Below are 2,854 nucleotides of genomic sequence, written 5' to 3' on the forward strand. Positions count from 1 at the left end.
AAAAATAAAAATACAATTCTTATGCCTTTGCGGGTTTGGGTTGGAGCCCTCCCCCCCCACCAAAGTAAACCGTCCTCTTTTTTTTTTAATGTTTTAGCCGGCCGAATTCATTTACGACCTCTATATATTCCCGACGTCACCGCCGGCGATGGCGGCGATCTTGCCCCATTTCGCCCACGGGCTCTGCTGCTGCTGCTGCTGGGTCGTCGTGCCGCCTGGCGAGGACGGGGCCGGGAGCGCGGCGACGGGGGCGCGCGAGGCGTTGGCGGGGCCGGGGGACGCGGACTTGTTGGGCGTGGCGCCCCAGAGGGCGGTGCCGAGGCCGCTGAGCTGCGTCATGGCGGCCGAGGCGGCCGTGTAGTGCCCCTCTGCGCCGTGGGCGACGACGCCCGGCGAGATGCCGAGGTAGGGCGTGTCGAAGGCGAGGACGCCCTGGACGTAGGGGAACATGAGCGAGTTGAACGACGTGGGCGTCTGGGCCGACTTTTCGACGCCGTCTTCGGAGTAGATGGGTTTGTCAGACGTCAGGCCGATGACTGTCTCGGCGGCGACGATGCCGCCCATGGAGTGGCCGATGAGGATGGTGCGGACCGAGGGGTCGACGGTCGGGGATGAAGTGCCGGCTTCGACTTCAATGTCGATGACCTTCTCTTGCAGCCTGGCGAGGGTTAGCGGGGTGGCCGTCATGGGGTATGAGGGGGGAGAAGGAAAGGCATACCAGTCGCGAAATCGGCTGACGCAATTGCCTAGGTCGCCTCTTGTCTCATATTTGGGATACACAAGAACTTGGACGTTGAGTTTGGGCAGGGCTTGCTCGACAAGTGAGCGAAGGTGTTCCGTGAACTCATAGCCTTCTCCAAAGGTGTCATCACCACCCTGCGCTTGTCAGTTTTAGCTTGGAAGGGAAGCCGTGCTACTGAGTCTACCTTGAAGCCGTGTATGAAGCATAAAATGAGAGTTTTCTTCATTATTCTCAGACCATCAAAAGATGAATTGCCGGATGTCGGATGATGTCAAAGGTTGAATTCCCGTATTCCTGCTGTCTTGATCATGCGGCATCACAGCCAACTGATGACTGACGTCTGGCAGGTGGCAATTCCCACGTGTGATGCCTTCCTCTGGGCGGGCGTCTTGATTACATAAGGCACATCAACGCCAGGAAACTGTTATCCTACCTACCTGTACCTGCCTTGAGCGGTGCAGCGACTCCTGAAGAGGCCTCACTTTCAATCGGGACGTGACTGAATCCGGTTGGTCTTTGACGTGGGACGGCGCGACGCGAACTGGTGGATCCCATTCCACGTGGCGCCCCACCTGCAGCCATGGCGAACGAACGCGACACGATCCATGTTGCGTCGGATGGAGAAGGGGGGAATGGTGGTGTGAGACGACAGCTTCGATCGACGCGCAAGCCGAGCAACAAGGTCGTCGACAATCGATCCATCGACAACGAAGTCATCGACGATGAACATATCAATGATGAAGCGACCGAGGGTCAAGCCAGAAACGAGCCGACCGACGATGTGGAAATCACGGAGCGAAGAGCCAATAGGCGCGGTACCAAACCGACGGTGCGACGACCAATCTCCGGGACTCTTGGAGGGCAGCCGGACGGAAGAGCGTTGCTGCGCGCTATGGAGAAACAGATGGAACTACAGACGAAGATCATGAGAAAGGTCCTGGAAGAATCCCAGTCACAGTCGACAAGAATTGAAGAGCTCCAGAACGAAGTGGAGAAGCTTAGGAAAGCCCTCCATGCGACCACGAATGAAACCCAGAGCCTGCGTGCGAGCATCGAAACAGTCACTACGACGATCGCAGGGCAGGATAGATCGGGGCCGTCCTACGCAGACATTGCCCGGATGCCACAGGCCGGCCAACTCAGCAACACGAGGCAGGCTACCATGACAACGCCACCGACGCCAATAGACATGGTCTTCTGCACGATCGACACATCCAGGATGGAGGACGAACAAGGTGAACAGCTCACACCGGGCGCTATTCGTACCCTTACGGAAGGCGAGGTCAGGGTGGACCAAAGCCAATCCAAGTGGCGTTGCCTGGCCGTGACCACGGACCCGAAGAAGCCTCGAATCAGAATTGCCTGCAGAAACGAGCAGGAGCACGCCATGGTGAAACAACTGGTGGAAGCCAAGCTGCCTCGAGGAGCTAGGATGCTGCGAGACGAACTCTATCCTGTCAAAGTCGACTACGTGAGCCGCATGGTGGTCTTGGATGAGGCGAACACCATCCGCAGTGGGGCCGCGGAGGAGATTGGCAAAGAAAACGACGTACAAGTTGCGAAAGTAGGCTGGCTAAGTAACAGGGACGTCCCGAAGGCATACGGCTCAATGGTTATGTACCTCACGAAGAGAGCGGACGCGGAAAGGCTACTCGCGGAGGGCTACGCCTATGCGGGAGGACAATCTGGGAGGACCAAGGTCTTCGAATCTCGTCCTCGCCTCGACCAGTGCTACAACTGTCAACAGATGGGCCGCGGCCATAAAGCTCACCAGTGCGACCGACCCCAGGTGTGCGGGAAATGTGCCAAGGAGGGGCACCACCACAGTGCCTGCACTGAGACTATCCTCAAGTGTGTTCCCTGCGGAGGTCCCCATGCATCTTTCAGCAGAAACTGCAAGAAGCTCTACCCATCTTTGAATGAGTAGTACGCTCCGTATGATCCAACTCAATGTGCGAAAACGCGGCGAGGTTCACGAGAGCCTCATGAACGACGAGGACATTCAGGACGTAGCGGTGCTGGCGATCCAGGAACCACAGGCACGGATGATCAAAGGACGGCTGTTGACGACGCCGATGGGACATCACAGATGGACAAAGATGGTCCCACCAA

At 57.5% G+C, this 2,854-nt stretch overlaps 1 protein-coding gene across 1 annotated transcript; it reads right to left on the bottom strand.

Annotated features, from left to right (window-relative positions):
* Positions 1-120: 120 nt before the first annotated feature.
* On the bottom strand, positions 121-968 carry VDAG_09816 (uncharacterized protein; the record flags this gene model as incomplete). The annotated part of the gene is made up of 3 exons (XM_009654675.1): positions 121-658; positions 719-876; positions 927-968. The coding sequence occupies 3 exons, from the start codon at positions 966-968 to the stop codon at positions 121-123; spliced, it is 738 nt and encodes a 245-aa protein (XP_009652970.1).
* Positions 969-2,854: the final 1,886 nt, after the last annotated feature.

Source organism: Verticillium dahliae, genomic scaffold (genome assembly GCF_000150675.1).
Source record: "Verticillium dahliae VdLs.17 supercont1.27 genomic scaffold, whole genome shotgun sequence".
NCBI lineage: Eukaryota > Fungi > Ascomycota > Sordariomycetes > Glomerellales > Plectosphaerellaceae > Verticillium > Verticillium dahliae.